At 38.0% G+C, this 17126-nt stretch overlaps 1 protein-coding gene and 1 pseudogene across 1 annotated transcript; both read right to left on the bottom strand.

Annotated features, from left to right (window-relative positions):
• Nucleotides 1-1386: 1386 nt before the first annotated feature.
• The window catches only part of LOC131053412 (heat shock 70 kDa protein, mitochondrial-like), a 42823-nt pseudogene continuing 27083 nt past the window's right edge, over nucleotides 1387-17126 (bottom strand).
• LOC131859504 (uncharacterized) lies at nucleotides 8300-10876 on the bottom strand. Its single transcript, XM_059213327.1, has 3 exons — nucleotides 9491-10876; nucleotides 9297-9369; nucleotides 8300-9195 (listed from the first exon to the last, which is right to left on the bottom strand). The coding sequence occupies exons 1-3, from the start codon at nucleotides 9566-9568 to the stop codon at nucleotides 8672-8674; spliced, it is 675 nt and encodes a 224-aa protein (XP_059069310.1). The 5' UTR covers nucleotides 9569-10876; the 3' UTR covers nucleotides 8300-8671.

Here is a 17126-nt window from a genome sequence, read left to right as displayed (position 1 = left end):
TAAGAACATTATTTAAAATATAAAGGTGTGCATTCACATGTACATGTGGTATGAGAGGATGAAAATGGCATCGCTTTCATTTGATGAAGTAGTTACAATATGAGGCCAACCTTGTATCAACCATTGCTATGAAAGATATAGAAAAGAAAACATCCATTCGAAGAATATCATCTATCAATTTTTATATAGGGGAGAAGACCCAGTAGTTGAGCACCCTAACTTAACGCTTCTTAAAACCCTACGTGGAAATTTCAAATCACTCCCAATTTTTAACAGCAACTTACTTGACAAGTCCGCTACTTATAACCAAGGTTTCAGGGCCACATCATCAAATATGATGCCACATCAGCATCATTTTTGCCAAGGTATCCAAAACAGCCAAAAAAAAAAAAAAAAAAGGTGAGACCAATAGTCAAGCATAAAGGGCCCCATACTTGTGCAGCTGATGTCAAAACTATTGGTGCAATGTTGTCAAAAAAAATTGGACATAAATGAAACAAGTATTGGTATTAAATCAACAACTGCTATCAGAAGAATTGGAATGCACTCAACTACTGGGTCCTTCCCCCTACAAACACTATTAAAAACAGTTTTGAACACTTGTGTTCAAGCATGTAGATCTGAGGACAAAACCCAAAAATCTATCTAGGTCCAAAGGATAGATGAAATCCCTTGATTTCAAAGGTCAAAGGACGCCACCCCTTCGGCTGGAGGGAAATCTCACTCAGAGGTCATACTGGAGCTTTTTTCGGTTTGGATCGAAGGGGTGGAGGGAAATCTCACTCAGAGGTCATACTGGAGCTTATTTGGTTTGGATCAGCCACATTGTATGGGTTCTGATTGATGTTTTTCTTGAGTATGCATATGACCACTGTTGTAAGTTGTTGTTATTGTACGACATTTGAACGGACTCGAGTTCCATTTGTAATAAGAGAAGGATCAGGATTTGCATCAATTCTCTGTTAGTTTGCTGATGAACAATGACATGGAATAATGCAATATAAACAGTGAACCAAATCTAGTTTTCATGTAAGCTCTGAGTTATATATTTAAATCCGCTGTTAATTGTCCCAAATAGTTAAACACTTAAGAGGGTTTTTCAAGTCAGATTTGTATAATTATTTTAGACCAGGATATTATAGTAGTATCAGAGCATATCACTTTAATTATATATCTATAGAGGGCTTTAAGTAATTTTTGCATAAGATTTTATTGGGGACACCGAATCTGTTGAAAATTTATGATTTTGATCAAGAAACCCTGTGTGCAACAGTTTGGGATTACAAAACCAACATGGAACATATTTGCAGATTAATTGGATTGGCGGATTTTCAATCAGTATTCCACGAATTCATGGCACAAATAATTAAATTCAATTCTGAAAAGTTATTTAAAGAGATCATTCGTCTTTAGATTACATTTGTTATTTACAGACATTATTCACTAATCAGCTCTTCAGAACAGTTCTCCAACTTCAGATTTTAAAGGAAAAAATACTCTTCCACTCAAGAAAATCTTCTGCTAAACGACTGAGTTTTTCCAGACATGCTAATCAACATTATCTCCTTCTAAAGCACAACTTTCTCTAAATACCTGTACTGGATAGTAGCTTCCAATCCTAGAGAGACGATCATTAGCTAGCATATTGTTAGTTATCTAACAAAATTATCAATCCTAATCTGACAGCAGTCCTTTTTCAAATATGGTATATTGTTCATTTCTTGACCTCCTCATAATCTGCATCAGGTACTTGGTCTCCTCCAGGAGCTCCGGAAGAGCCAGATGACTGCAGATGCTGTCCTATTTTCATGGATACTTTAGTTGCTGCATCAATCTTGGTCAGTATTTCATCTGCATCCTCACCCTCCATTACTTTCTTTAGTTCAGATACAGCAGACTCAATTTCACTTATTATATCATTTGGAAGCCTACTCTTGTATTCACTGAGACTTTTTTCTATTGTGTATAATGAGTTGTCTGCCTGGTTTTTTGCCTCGCTCAGTTTTTTCCTTCGATGATCTTTTTGGGCATACATCTCTGCTTCTTTAACCATATTTTGAATATCAGTTTCTGAAAGTCCTCCAGAGGGGTGAATTGTAATAGCCTGTTCCTTACCAGTAGCCTTATCACGTGCAGACACATTGACTATACCATTTGCATCAATATCAAATGTAACTTCTATTTGAGGAACACCGCGTGGAGCTGGAGGAATGCCCACAAGATCAAACTGGCCAAGAACCTTGTTGTCGGTTGCCATTTCACGTTCTCCTTGAAGTACCTTTATTCCAACCTGTGTCTGCCCATCAGCTGCTGTGGAGAACACTTGACTCTTCTTGGTTGGAATGGTTGTGTTTCTAGTAATGAGCTTTGTGGCTACTCCACCAAGAGTTTCTATACCAAGAGACAATGGTGTGACATCAAGCAGCAGCAACTCCTTTACATCACCCTTAAGAATGCCGCCCTGAATGGCAGCACCCATTGCTACTGCCTCATCTGGATTAACACCTTTGCTTGGCTCCTTGCCAAATAATTCAGCAACCACCTGTTGAACTTTTGGCACCCTCGTCATTCCTCCTACTAATAAGACTTCATCTAAGTCTTTGGGAGTCACACTAGCATCCTTCATACAATCCTTACAAGGCTGCCTTGTTCGTTCTATCAAATCATTTACAAGCATTTCAAATTTTGAACGGGTCAACGTAACATTTAAATGTTTTGCACCAAAAGCATCTGCTGTGATGAAGGGTAGATTAATATCTGTCGAAGTGGGTAGAAGAAAGCTCTATTTTAGCTTTCTCTGCAGCTTCCCGCAACCTTTGGACAGCAAGCCTGTCTTTTGACAAATCAATGCCTTCAGATTTCTTGAACTCATCCATTAAATACTGCAATAGAGCATTATCAAAATCCTCACCACCCAAGAAAGTATCGCCATTAGTAGCCTTGACCTGCAAGACAAAGGAAAGCTCAAAAAACAAAGCAAACGAACAACCTAACAAAAAAATAGCCATAACGAGTTGATTGTAAAGTTTTAACATGTCACCTATTTTTTATTACCTCAAAAACACCATTTGATATTTCTAAGATAGAAATGTCAAATGTACCTCCTCCAATATCAAAGACAGCCACTAAACCTTCCTTATTATTCATGCCATAAGATAAAGAAGCAGCTGTGGGTTCATTGATAATTCGTTTAACTTCCAAACCGGCAATTTTTCCTGCATCTTTTGTTGCCTGCCTTTGAGAATCATTAAAATAGGCAGGCACAGTTATGACAGCATTTACAATACCCTTCCCAAGATAAGATTCTGCTGTTTCTTTCATCTTTCCCAATATAAATGCTCCAATTTGACTAGGTGAATACTGCTGTCCATTTGCTTCAACCCAAGCATCACCATTTGGAGCTCGGACAATCTTATACGGAACCATTTTCATCTCTTTCTGTGTTTGTGGATCATCGAATTTTCTTCCTATCAAACGCTTGGTTCCAAAAACTGTGTTCGCTGGATTTGTCACTGCTTGACGCTTTGCAGGGGTTCCTACAAGCAGCTCACCTTTCTGATTAAAAGCCACAACTGATGGTGTTGTACGAGAACCTTCTGAATTTTCAATTACTCTTGGATTCTAGACAAAGTCAGAGGAACACTCAATGATCAAATAAGACCAGATGAGGCCCGAGATTATTTCTACTCATTTCAAAACACTGATTCACAAAGCTGTAATGGAAGTTGTAGGCAACACCCGTTTTTCTAATGGACATTTAATACTCAGAAACTTCAAATACAAAGCAAGTATAGAACCTACCTTTCCCTCCATAACTGCGACACATGAATTTGTAGTGCCAAGATCAATTCCAATGACATCACTCGCAGCTCCCTTTGAACTACAGGAAGCAGAAATGACAACTGAGTAATTTTGACTATGCTAATCACATGAAACTTTTTGAAGTTTGTTTGTGCAGATCATTGATAAAGTCATGTATGTCCAATGGCTAGTTAGAGAGACTTCGATCCAAATGAGAATTCATTTCAGTACAGAAGAATTTCAAATTCCAAATTTTTCTGGAGATAGCAAAATATAGCAACGTTAATTAAATTTTTCATATTCAATATCATACTTCTCAATGTCTAACTGTAAGTTTATACGTCATATGATGAAAATAGATCCCAAATTTGCAATTTAAATTACATACGGAATTTTTTTCATATTCAATATCATACTTCTCAATGTCTAACTGTAAGTTTATACGTCATATGATGAAAATAGATCCCAAATTTGCAATTTAAATTACATACGGAATTTTCAGCAATTCTAAAGGAGGAAACACATGAAAAGCAGCTACTAGGGTACAGTGACAAAAACTACTATTGAAGGATTGCCCAGGGACCAGAATCATTTGTAGAGCCCATTTCATAGTGAAAAAAGCACCAGATAATAGCAGGAAAATAGAAATTTTGCATGAATGAACATGGAACTAAAAACTTGCACTTGTGGGTATAGGTCCTTAACCTAAAGACAAAATCAGATTTCTAACAAGACACCCACATTCCAAATAATTGTGTCTGTAATGCTAATAACATGGAACTTTTTCAACAAATTTATTTGTGCAGATTGTTGATAAAATTGGGTATGCCTAATGGCTAGTTCATAAGGCTTCAATCCAATTTAGAAAATGAGAATTCATTTCAGAATAGAAAAAAATCAAGATTTAAAAAAATTTCAAGACTGCAAAATAAAACAAAATGTTAATTTACTTTTTTCATAGTCTACGTTAGACATTTCAATATTTAAGTACATACGTCAAATGATGAAAATACATTTTCAGCAATTGCAAAGCAAAAAACGCACAAAATACAGCTACATATCTGTCACCAGGGGTGCAGTGATGAAACCTCCTATTGAACTTCATTGAGAAAAATGCAAAGATAATAGCAGGAAAATAAGCATGAATGAGAATGGAATTTATAACTCACATTTGTCAACGTAGGTCCTTAACCTAAAGACAAAACCAGGTTTCTAGCAAGGTACTTGCTATTAAATTGCATGTGCTGGCAATCCTGCACTACACCTATCACAGTGAAAAGACACCAATTAACGGTTAAAATTGGAATCCAGCCATGTAGTTGTAGATATAGCTTGTTTTATTTTTAATCGGAAGGTAATATAAAGTTTTTCAGTAAGACGCCCACTTCCCTTGGCATCATAGTCCCTCATAACATGATACATAACACATTCAAAATAAAACATATTGCTCACACAACATCTACCTAAGCTCAAGTACCATCTTCATCATTCTAAGCTCCAACCCAACCATCATTTACCACTCATTAGCCTATCCTCATATTTCACCATTCTTAAAGTTTCCCCCATATCTGCCATCCTAATTTCTTCTCTATCATCCGTATTCTTCTCCTCCTAGTCTCCATTCCCTACAACATTCTACTTCTCTTAATCTTCTTCCAACCTTCATAGTATCTTTCCTCATCCTACTCAATCATTTATTCCATCATTCCAGTCATATTTGTTAACCTCAATTCATCCTCCCCCATCTTTTTGTTCCATTTATTTTGAGAGAACACTTATGCTCTTCCAACCTGCTTGTCCTTTTGAGGGGGTATCATCATCTCATCATCCAATCAACATTTCAAACCCACAATTTGTCTGAGCATCAAAAGCATGCTTCAAATCTAATCTTTAAACAACCAGTCAATCCTATCAATCCAACCGACCAGCCCTTAAACCTTCGATGCTTGGGGCATTAGCTCTCATCAATGTCAATACACCTTCTGTTCATATCTATTTTCTTTGAAACAACATTGCTTCTTCTAGTCACAACACCATTTCAACGAGGGGCAAACATAGACATTCAAATCACTTATACATGAATTTCGGCATTTACCACCTCTTAATCCATTAAAATAATTAATATTATCCTAAGTCCATTACTTTCACAATTAAGTCTAATTAAATAATATTTATCGTTTAATTAGTTTAAAATGAATCATTTCTCAAAAAATCTAGAAATAAATTAATTTATTCCTAAATTACACCTAATGAGTTAATTATCTAACCAAAATAATTAACCAAATAATCAATTTAGTTAAGTCACCAATCAAAATAGTTAACTAAATAATCGATCTAGTTAACTCACTCATCAAATCCATTAACAAGCCAATCAATTTGGCTAGCTCAAAATCACAAATCAATTTTTTAAAATGAATAATTATAGACTTACAAATCAAATGAGATGGTTACCTAGCCATCTCCACCTAATTAACAACTTGATTGCCACCTCTCTCCATCACATCCACCAATCATGGATCAAACTCATGATCTAGGATTAAATGTCCACAATTCAATTTCCCCCCTAAATTTCTATAAATTGGAGCCATATCCTTCATTATTCAAAGATCCCAAATTGAGAAAACAGATGTTGTCCAAACAAGCAATGGACATGTTGTAACCTAATCACATATCACCCCATTCCAAATGGGGGCCCCTGCCTTTTAGGTTCTCTTGGTCTTTTGGTTTTGGTTTGTTGGGTCTTTTCGCAACAATCCCTTCGGTCTCCCCGGTCTGCAAATGCTTTGATGAAATTTGATCGAGTCTGCAAGTCGTTTGAGTGAATTTGGCTAAAAGTCCGGAACCTGTTTTGCCTAATTTAGGGCTTTGCCCTTCAGACTTAGATTTGAGGTCTTTTCCTTAGGGTTTTGAAAAAACTAAACATTGCATTTGAATCAGGATCCTTCAAGGAAGCTCCCAGTGAAATTTGAACAAATTCTGAGCAACTCTCTATTTTTAGAAAGTCCCTATTTTTTAGGAATTTAGGAATTTCACTGCCTCCTCGATTGTCTTTATTTTGCCGAAAATCAAACTTACTATTTTTAGTAAGTGTCATCCTACCATGGTTTGCCCTAATTTTGATGTTTTGAAATACTTACTATTTTTGGTAAGTCTATTTTTGGCAGGTTCAGTACAGGCAAAGGTCTAGACACTGAAGACTTGAGTATTCCTAAACATTTGTCTATATCCGGAACGTTTGAAAAAGCAAACATTTGATAAAAAATGACCAAGTGTGGAATTCATTCCAAAATTGGGAAGGCATTGAAAAATATTAATGTTTTAGCAGCAGGAGATTTCATTATGACTGTGATGGTTAACGACTTCCTTAATAACTGTCACCGACCTACATGTATGGCTTGCGGCTTTGTGGAAGCCTCATGCGTGTTGGCAGCAATTTCTTTCCTCTTCGCATTTCATCTGATATAAAGATTGTTTATGTGGCTTATGTAACTGTTGATAACCTTATGGTGTCTTTTGGCCTTCCGTCTACCTCCAACAAGAGATACTTCGAGCCTTGTCTTCTCTTTAAAAGGCATGTTGTTGTTTGTGCTTTAGGGGGGGGGAGTTCTCAAGAGAAAGTCTATATTAATATGTGATCATCCGTACTGACTGTAGTGTAGAAGCTTTCAGTTGTTCTGATATGTTATCGGCTTATAGTGCTGATTGTTAAGTGTTAACAATCTTGCTTAAATCATTGCTTGATTAAGCTTGAGAGCATTGTATCAGATTTGTGTCTTTAATAAAGGTTGATTTTTGGTGTGGTTGGGTTTTTAGCCCTCAAGTGGAGGGTTTTCCCAAGATAAAATTGTGTATCTTGTTCTTGTAATCTTTTCCAAGTTTCAGATTGTTGTGTCTTACCTTTCTTATTCTAACATTAACATGGTATCAGAGCAAGGTCTGAGGTCATCTCCCTCACAGGAGGTCTCACGATTCTGGGAGGGTTGCTTGTTTGTTGTTTGGTGTTATTCAAACTATGTTTTTCTAAAGACTTCACATTTCTCTGACTTCATTTCTTCTTATTTCGGACTTCTTAAGCGGCCCTAATCTGGGTATCACATCGTGTGAGGTTCACTTTATTGTTTTGGAAGGACAAGATCACGACTTCTCTGTGTCGTTGCTCTTATCTGGCATTTGCATCCTATCGGCTTGTATTTGTTGTGATCATTTATCACATTGTTGTCATTGCTATAATCTGCAATCTCTGTTTTGTTCAAAGGAGAGAACACTCAGTATGTGGTGTATTTGAGAAGACCTTAATGTATACCAAAAGATTCCTGATATAAAGAATAGTGTTGGAGAAGTCTTATGAGAAGATAAGACTCAGCTATAGGACTAACTCAATGGGAACTGGCAATAAGGAGATAAGTTTCTTTTATGTTTGAATGATGTTCATGAATTTTCATAACATTGGAATAGTGAATCGTTATTTCTATTTGTGCTTGTTATTATAGGTGGAGGCTACACATGTTCTAGGCAAAGTTTTAATACTTGGACTCACCACAAACTCGGCAAACCAAAAAATTGGACTTAGACTCGGACTCGTGAAAGACTCGCGAAAGACTCAACAAGGACTCGACAAAAAAAAACCATAGTTTTACAAAAAAAACAAAGAAATTAATGCATTTAGAGAACATAAGAGCCATAATTGAAACATCACACATGTCATATGATCTACAAACACTCAATATTTGAAATTTCATCATTCATACTCATAGTTTCAACTCTAAAATGTATAATAGCAGCATAAGTTTATAAATGTTTACAAAATTACATATAATGATATGTCCAACTCCAAATGTGAAAAACAACAATGAACAAACTAAAGAGAAGACTACGTCTTCTTCTTTGTATTTCTCCTAATATAGCTCAATTTTTCAGGCCTTGAGCTAGAAGTAGTAGCAATGGGTGTTGTGGTATCTAAATGGTGAGATGATTCTTCTTCAAAGTCAAAGTCAAAGTCCTCATCTTCGTCCTCCATTTCATCCAATCTTGCTCCTTCTACTCCTTGTGCTGCTCCTCTCTCTATTTCTGCAATTTCTTCTTCACTAAGGAGGACATCATCACCATCATTTTGTTCATTCACGGTCCAATCACCATATGGATCAATTTCATCCAAGTCAATGGCCTCGTGTGAAACACCCTCCACCTTTCTAACTCGAAGGCAAAGGTTATACCGAATGAAGACAAGATCATTGAGCCATTTTCGTGTCAATCTATTTCTCTTCTTGGTGTGAATGCTCTCAAATACACTCCAATTTTGTTCACACCCAGAAGCACTAAATGGCTGAGACAAAACACTGACAGCTATCTTTTGAAGATTACGCGTGCCAAGACCATAATTCTCCCACCATAAATCTACAAAAAAATTTAGAAATATTAGAATTTAGAAAAAAATGTAACAATCAAGTTTGTAGTTTTTTTCTTGCAGTATTGAACTAAGTTACTAATTTTTTTACCTGGTTGTTGTTTTCCTCTCCTAGCAATTGCTAGTTGTGATGAGAAGAGTCTCCCCTCTGCACTCTTGTATATCTTGAACAATGAACATTTCCAAATTCATAAATAGATAGTTAAAGTGTCAAACTATAATTCAATAATGAACATTTGCAAATTCATAAATAAAGATAGAGCAATTGCAAATGTCAAATCTCACCTCCAACTCATCAAAAACCTTGTCTCTCAACTCAGGATCAGGTGCCATCTTATCAATGCATGCAATAACACCTGCCATGACCTCCTCATCAGCCCTAAATGAATTGGGTTCAAAAAGTAGGCAAAAGCATGTATCAGTTGGTGGAGTTGGTTTGTCCACCTACAATCAATGATGTGCCAAAGGATTTCACATTTTCTTGTATTTCCACGATAGTAATGTGAAATGGCCTCTTTGGCCCTATCCATGGCCTCATAAATGAAACCCATTGGCATGCCCTCTCCATCCACCATACGAAGAACCCTTACCAAAGGTTTTGTCACCTAAAAATATGAAAACAAATTTTAAATTAGTACAAAATTAACCCCTAAAAAATAAAATCAGCAAATAGACAAGATTGTATTAAGTTTACTTTTGTGTTTGTTACTTATCGCAGTCAACTCCTCTCCACTTTTGTTGAACCCTTCATAAAAAACAATGCTCACAACCTTCTTTGCTTCAGATCTTTTAGAGTATGCAGATCCCAACCAAGCATCAAACACAAACATCTGCTTAAGATGAGGAATGGCACTAAGAATGCTCTACAAAGTGATGAAGTGGCTAGCAAATCGTGTCACTCCAGGTCGCACAAGGTCCTTGCCATTTGTGTGTTTTCTCATCAAAGCAAGCACCCAAGTATGGTTGTAGATGAATTTGGTGACACTTCTTGCATTTGCAACCACCTTTTTCACCCATCCAATCTTCCCAATGTCCTCTAGCATCAAGTCCAAACAATGTGCAGCACAAGGACTCCATGTAATCATAAGATGCCTCTCCATAAGCATTCTACCTGTAGATACATATGCACCTACGTTGTCCGTGATAATTTGGACAACATTCTCAACGACAACTTCCTGAACTACCCCATCCAATAGATTACACAAAGTGTCTACATTTTTTATTTCATTTGAGGCATCAATAGACTTTAGGAATACCATTGCACCATTTGAAGCCACCAAGAAGTTGAGAAGAGTCCTATTCCGTACATCTGTCCATCCATCAGATAAAATGTTGCATCCTTTTCTCTTCCAATACCTTTCCTGATCATCAACCACAACTTGTGTATTTTTTACAGCTTGCTCTAGCAATGGCCCACTGAAGTCATGACCCGTTGGGGCCTTAAACCCCTTATCCGCAATTGTTAATGCATTAACCAAACCTTCCCAATACACATCGTTTGTTGCATTGAAAGGTATATTATTGTAAAACCAAAAGTTTGATGTTGCTATCTTTGCTTGTTCATGCTTCTCTCTATTTCATCCTGTACCTTCAAGTGAAGGTTGTGCACCTGGAACATTGCGTGGTACAAAAAAATTAGGGTCTGATCTAACAGGAGTGCCACTAGCCTCACCCTCATTGTCACCAAAAGATGAAAGTGACTAACGACCACGAGTGTGACCAATGGGACCCGAAGTGGACAATGTGGGATTCATTGCAGCTGCCATGGCTTCTTTTGTTTTTTGCCTTTCTTCCTTTTGCATAACATGCTCAGCAAGAAAGGCACTCATCTCTCTAATAATCTCAGAAGTTGATTTGGGGCATATCTCCACACCATATCCAGGTATTTGTGCAAGGTGGTATTTTAATCTATTGATTCCACCCGTCATCCATTTTGTACATTCGGTGCAAGTGACCTCCCCCTTTTTGCTTCCTAGAATCTCATATTTCCATGCTTTATCTCTTTGTCTTCCTGACCTTGGGGTTGCCCTTGGAGTTGAACTTGCCATTGCTGATTTAACATGAAAAAATAAAAAAATCAGCAAGGTTTTATGGAAAACCAACAAAAAAAAAATGACAATGAATCATTTGGGAAAAATAACGAGAAAAAACAAGAAAAATATATGAGAAAATAACTTAGGAAAGGAAATAGAATTTTTTTTGGCAACATATCCCCTTGTTTTTCAAGATTTTTTGGATTTTCAAAACATGGAAATCAAATGAAAAAAAAAAAAAAAAAGAGGAAAAATCTTTACCTGGATCTCTTTTGCTTTTAATCTTCTTTCCTCTCCTCCTTCAAACCCTACAAACCTGTTATAACCAAGCAAGAATGCCAAATGAGGGGAAAACAATAAAAAAAATTGACTTTTATTGCTTGTTGGACATGTTTTCTGGGCTATGCGAGTCCTTGCAAAAGACTTGCGATTCTTTCATATAGACTTGCCTCGCGAGTCTCTGGCGAGTCGACTCATGGCTCCCACAAACTCGTGAGTCCATGGCAAGTTTGTGACGAGTCCACGAGTCTTAAAACTATGGTTTTAGGTGCATAGTGTGTGTTTGTGAACTTCCAACTGAATGCTAGATCTGAGCATCATTTGAGCTATCACTATGTTTCTTACTGTTGGAAGTGTTGGTCACTCTACTGATGGGAGATTTAGAATTGGGGTATGCTCCAACATACTTCTTGGCCGCTACAACACTAAAGATATTAAAATTGAGACAAGAGGGCTCTCCCAGTGAGAGGGAGCCTGACATTTCAGCTTCAGAGGGAGCCACATCATCATGAAGATTTTGTTAATGCATTCTTCTTTGTGAGAGAAGTTTGAGGTGCAAGCCCTTGTAATGCATTTTTTTCTGTGAGAGAAATTTGAGGTGAAAGCTCTTGTAATGCATTTTTCTCTATGACGGAGAAATTTGAGGTGAAAGCCTTTGTTGCTCTTTCCACTCATGGGAGTAGCCATAGTGGATGTCATGTTGAGAGACTCCAAGACAACATCACGTTGAGTGACTCCGTGATGAGAGCTTGTGTTTATTTCACACATAGGAGCAGCCATGGTGAACATCATGTTGAGTGAATCCATGATGCTATTACGTTGAGAGAATCCGTGATAAAGTTTTGTTTTTTACACGAGTATAGCCATTTTTTGTTTGTCATGTTGAGAGACTCCTGTTGTGACCATTTCACACATCGCCCCATTAAAAATGGGGACCCCTTTCTTCTTGCTCGTTTGCTCGTCTTTCTCTCTGTTTTTTTAGGGTTTTGGGTTAGTGAGTCAGTCGTCTGGACTAGGGTCAAGCCTTAGGGTTTCCGTTTTAGTGTTTTCGGGCCAGAGTCCAGTCAATTTTGAGACTTGTTGAGCATCCTCGCATAAATGCAATTTTGAAATGAGGTGAATTCGTCAGGAATCAGGTGAGTTGGTCTAGTTTCAGTCGGAATTTTGAGTGCAAGTCCAAAATTTGCCTAAGTGTTAATGTTGGAATTGTGAATTTTGTCCAAGTGAGTGATTTTGACCAAATTTTGAAAATTTTGATAATTGATTCCGGGTATTGGAAAAGTCTTATTGTTGCCTTGTCAAGTGATTAAACCCTTGAAATCATGATATTTTGGCCTAGGGAAGCAAGTTCGCTCCTGTCCCTCAGCCAGGGACCAGGGCGAAAGTCATAATTTCATGCATCTTGATTGTTAATTTGTTTCATTTGTCTTGTGCAGGGTCGCCAGGGGATGCGTTTGAACGCGAATTGAAAGCTTTGAAGATTTTGAGATTCGAAAATGGCGAATTTTTGGAGTTTTAGGACAAATCGCTCCTGTCCCTCAGTCAGGGACCAGGGCGAAATGTCTTGTCTGGACCATTCTGACTTCATTTTGATCAAGCTAAAGCGTCAAGGACGTGATGGAAGATGGAATAAACGTGATGGAACGCCGGGACTTAGTCATTTGTAACAAAAAGATGAACATTTGCCCTCAAGGACAAAAATCGCTCCTGTCCCTCACTGAAGGACCGGAGCTTGTTTCTCAAAATATCATTGTCCTTGCAGGATCAAGACGATTTTTGGATTGGAAGAGATAAAGGGAGGCATGTTCTTTCCGTTGAATATAATTTGAAGAAATTCGCAAACATGGAAATGTGCCAGGAACAAAAATCGCTCCTGTCCCTCACTGAGGGACCAAAGCTTAAAATCCAACATTGCCTTGTCCTTGCAAGATTTGAACGATTTCGTGATTTGAGGAGAACCAAGGAAGTACATCTTATCAGTTGAATATCTTGAAACTGCCAACGTAAGGAAAATGGACCCTAGAAGCAAAATCGCTCCTGTCCCTCAGTCAGGGACCAGGGCGAATTTTAATGGTAGCTCCTGTCCCTCTCCCAGGGACCAAAGCGAATTTCCTTTTAAGGCAAAATTTGGGCAAAGATCAAGTGAGTATTAAGTTTGAGGCAAGCAAGGAGGCGTAACGAATCCATTGAAGACAAATTGAAGATTGCAAGACACCAAAGTGAGACCCATATTTGCCTAGGCGCTCCTGTCCCTCAGTCAGGGACCAGAGCGATTTCTTCTTTAGACCAATTTCTCACCAAGTTGAAACGAATTCCATGTCAAAAGTGAATGAAAGGGAGCATGACGAGTCCGTTGAAGATAATTTTAAACATTGGCAAAGTGTGATTGAGCTTAAAAATGAAAGTTCGCTCCTGTCCCTCAGCCAGGGACCAGGGTGAAATCAAGGTTATCTAACATTCCTTCCAAGTTTAAAATCACTCCAGACCAAGGTACGAGGAGGCAATAATGTTTCGAATGTGCTTCAAGAGAAACGAAGTTGCAAAGATCGCGAAGGTGATAGAAATGCCTAAGTTCGCTCCTGTCCCTCTCCTAGGGACCAGAGCGAAATCTCTATGAGTGCTTAAATTTTGAATGTTAATCACATTTCATATGTTAAAGAAGGATCAAAGGACATCATTTTACACTGTGAAGACAATTGCAAGTTGATAGGAACAAGAATGAGCCCAAGATACAAAAGATCGCTCCTGTCCTTCAGGCAAGGACCAGGGCGATATTCACTAAGTTGGCCATTTCTTTCAAAAACTACGTCAAGGCAAGGTCAAATCAAAGTTACACAAGGTCAAAATGTCTTTCAGAGAATGATAAGCAAATAAGTTAGCATCAAAAGGTGATCAACTTGAGCAAAGAAGCAAGATCGCTCCTGTCCTTCAGTCAAGGACCAGGGCGATATTCACAAAATCAATCATTCCTCCCAAAGATCACCTCAAAACGAAGTTACACAAGGTTGAAAATGTCATTTGAAGGGTGATGAACAAGAAGTTAAGGTTAAAGGATGACAAATTTGGGCTAGAATACAAAGTTCGCTCCTGTCCCTCACCAAGGGACCAGGGCGAAAATCACTCAAACATCAAATTTGCCTTGTAAAAGACAAGTAAAGTATGCGTGGAATGAAGGGATAACATTGTTACTTGCCTCGTGATGTAAATTGGTGATTAAGAAACAAGGATCAAGGAGAAAAGCAAAGTTCGCTCCTGTCCCTCACCAAGGGACCAGGGCGATATTGACCTTAAGAGACATTCATCCACAAAATTGAATCGATCAAGCTCGAGTTTCCCAACAAAGATGCCAGTTTCAACGTAGAGATGGTGGTTTTGAACGTAAAAGGCAAGAGAATCAAGGCTAAAATGTTAATTCGCTCCTATCCCTCTCCCAGGGACCAGAGCAATATGGTTTGTATTTTTACATCTCCCAAATTTTGGCGCTAATAACATTTTTTGAATTATATTAAATGCTAAAATCGATGAAATTTGAAATATTCAATTAAAATGGGCATTTAATAAGTGCGCACAAGGCATTTATTAATTAATTTTGCCTTTTGGAAAATCGAAAAAATTAATTATGAAGGCATTAAATTAATTAATTATTAATTTAAATAATAAACTAGAGCGCTTGGGTTATATATTCTATATTTTAATAAAGTCGGCCCTTGATTTTTATTTAAAATTTGTTTTTAATTGCTCTATTTGCCAAAGTCAGCCTAGAGGTAATTGTAGAGGTGAGCGCCTATAAAGGAAGGGTGAGTTATTGCATTTTAAAGCATCATTTAAACATTCCTTTGCATGCGATTTGGAGAAGACAAGGAGGAAGTGCGAATTTCATTGAGGAAAGGTGCGAAATTTCCATTCAAAGGGAGTGTGAGTTTGGTTCAAGTGAAGCGAGCTTGCCATCATCTCGATTGAAGACCACCCTAAGGTTGGCGAAGTTACTAAGAAAGACGCCTTTGCTAAGAAGAAGATCACATTGATACATCAAACTTCGATTTTTGCCTAGGCGAATTTCTTGATTTTGCATTTTAGAGTTAGTTCTCAAGTGAGGTATGGCGAAGATCCTTTGTCTTGAATTTTGAATTTTGATCGTCATAGCCTTGAATTTTGAATTTTGAAATTTTGAAATTTCAGTAGCTCGATCGTATTTAGGAAATGATAACTCAAAGATTTATCATGAAGTTTCCTAAATTTAATCTCTAATCTATAGTTATACATTGCAAAATCTATTTCTTATTATGAAATGTTGTGTAGGTGTTACAATGGCGACCCCGAAGGCGGGAGCATCCACCAGTCGTCCAGCTCTTATGAAGGAAGATCAAAAGAACGACGAATTGGAGACCAAGATCGTGTCGAAGTGGAGCAACATTGGAGATACCAACTTGGGCACCTTCAGTATGAAGAAGTTTCGAGAGGTCCCTTACATTGGCAAGCCATCACCTGTCGCCAGGAGTATAATTGAAAGTGGCATCATTAAGGCGGTCGGCTTCCCTCCAGCAGTCCAGTGCCATGAGTTGATGATCGAATGTGCTCGTCATTATGATCCACAATCCAGAACGATCGTGTCCAAGGAGGGAAACACTTTAGCTTATCTTTCAGAGGAGGCTATAAGTGAGGCTTTCCATCTTCCAGAGCACAGAGATATGGTCTACAAAAGCATAGAAGGAGCCAGGTCCATGTACGAAGATGATCCAGATGCTTGCTTAAGTATCATCAACAAGAATTGGCTACTTAAGAGTCGTCCTCGCCTGAGCAAGATCCCGAACACACCACATAGGATCGATTTCCAGGAGGAGTACAGAGATTTGATAACAATGCTCAACCGAGTCACAGGAGCTCCTCAAGCCTTCTATTTTGAGAAGTGGATGTTCTACTTCATCCAAGTGATAGTTCAGGGAAAAGGAACAATTCATTGGGCTAGAATGATTAGCCATTGCTTGGATGTACAGTTAAGGAGACTAAAGGCAACCAAGTCCTTCCACATGAGTTCATACGTCATATATGCCTTGATCAGGAGTTTTGAGTACGCAGGACTACCTCACAGAGGAGTGATTGGAAGAGGACCCGGCGAGGTCAGAGTTTGTGATTCCTACGTTCACTTGCATCATCCGCCAGGAAGTAACTACAAGTTAGTTAATGATGCCTTCACGATGAACATCACAAGGACGTTGCAAGGTGGGATTCACAATAGGCTATCACAGGATGCACAAGAGCTAGTAAAGAAGTACGGTGCTTGGTTTATCCAATTTCCGAAATTTACATATATTAGAGTGCATGGATGTCCTTCACCTCCATACATGTTGCCGGGATATCCGACAGACAGAATTGTGTTACTTGAGGTAACTAGACAGTTGGCAGCTTATGCGAATGCATTCAGACACAGACATGGAAATGGAGTTCCTGTACCTATCATATTAGGTAATTCAGTTGAGGTATGTCCTAATGCTCTAGCCATGGATGACGCAGAGAAGGAGTTAGCTTTCTATTCATTTTCATTCTTTGCCTTGAGAGAAAGCTTTGATCCACATGGATATATAGAGGAGACAATCGGTAGAAAATATAAG

The sequence above is a fragment of the Cryptomeria japonica genome, chromosome 10, assembly GCF_030272615.1.
Source record: "Cryptomeria japonica chromosome 10, Sugi_1.0, whole genome shotgun sequence".
Classification (NCBI taxonomy): Eukaryota; Viridiplantae; Streptophyta; class Pinopsida; order Cupressales; family Cupressaceae; genus Cryptomeria; species Cryptomeria japonica.
The sequence above is the reverse complement of the archived record's forward strand: the minus strand, read 5'-3'. Positions and strand labels throughout refer to the sequence as shown.